We start from the raw sequence: 1,136 nt of genomic DNA on the forward strand, positions 1-1,136 counted from the left end.
AATAACTTTGCATTGCCTGGGGAAGTAGCAGGTACTTTTGAGCTAGAATTTCAAGAAAATGATGGCAATCCGCAATGTTCAATAGATAACGTTGAGAATGAGGAGAATATGCCACCACCACCAAAGCGTTCTCGACTAGATCCAACTTCCACGGCTCCATCTTTGAAATGGACTAAACGCGTACCGAAATTCGAAAAATTGCCTGTTGATACTTCAGCAGTGGCATATAAAAAGTTGCACTCAAAAATAGGTGAGTGATAAATATTAAAATATAAAATACTTATTTTCTTTTCTTTTCTTAACATTATTAATTCAGGCGAGTTTTCCCCAGCTGAACTATGGAAATGCTTTGTAGATGATGAAGTGCTGAAGCTTATTACCGATCATGCTAATCAATATGCACATGAACGTAACGCTGTCAATTTCATTGTAACGGCAGAGGAAATGCAAACATTTATTGGCATATTGTATATCACTGGGTACAATCGTTTGCCCAACATGAACGCTTATTGGGCAACTCGGAAATCTGTTGGAAATATGTGTATCAAAGATGCCATGAGCCGCACAAGATTCAAACTAGTAAAATCATTTATTCATGTATGCGATAACATAAATCTGGATAAGGCTGACAAGTTTGCAAAAATATCACTCTTGAACAAAATTTTGAACGATCGATTCATGCAGTTTGGTGTCTTTACGCATAACTTATCCATCGATGAGCAGATGATTTCCTATTACGGCACGCACTCATGCAAAATGTTTATGAAAGGGAAACCAATAAGGTTCGGATATAAACATTGGGTACTCGCTTCTGCAGAGGGGTTTTGTTTCCAGTATATTCCATATGGAGAAGCAACGGCCAGTAAAAACGAAAATATGGGTCTTGGGGAAAAAGTAGTTTTGGAACTGATGTCACATGTTATTTCTCCTGGAAATCACAATGTAACATTAGAAAATTTTTTTACCAGCTTTAAATTGATGTGTCGTTTGTCAGAGTTGGGTCACTTCGCAACCAGAACTGTACGTGAAAACCGAACATCTGGCGCCCCATTGACGTCAGTGAAGGAAATGAAGAAATAAGCTACGACTCGTGGTTCATACGAATATTGTTTTGAGCGTAATAAGGAGATTTACGT

General features: G+C 37.9%; 1 protein-coding gene across 1 annotated transcript; it reads left to right on the forward strand.

Annotated features, from left to right (window-relative positions):
• Positions 1 to 108: 108 nt before the first annotated feature.
• On the forward strand, positions 109 to 632 carry LOC108357508 (piggyBac transposable element-derived protein 1-like; the record flags this gene model as incomplete). Its single annotated transcript, XM_017608582.1, has 2 exons — positions 109 to 250; positions 317 to 632. Coding segments are annotated over exons 1-2 (458 nt in total), but the record flags the coding sequence as incomplete, so codon positions are not given.
• Between the last annotated feature and the right edge of the window lie 504 nt (positions 633 to 1,136).

This window comes from Rhagoletis zephyria, unplaced genomic scaffold (assembly GCF_001687245.7).
Source record: "Rhagoletis zephyria isolate East Lansing unplaced genomic scaffold, Rhagoletis_zephyria_1.1 Rzeph_scaffold_78925, whole genome shotgun sequence".
Lineage (NCBI taxonomy): Eukaryota > Metazoa > Arthropoda > Insecta > Diptera > Tephritidae > Rhagoletis > Rhagoletis zephyria.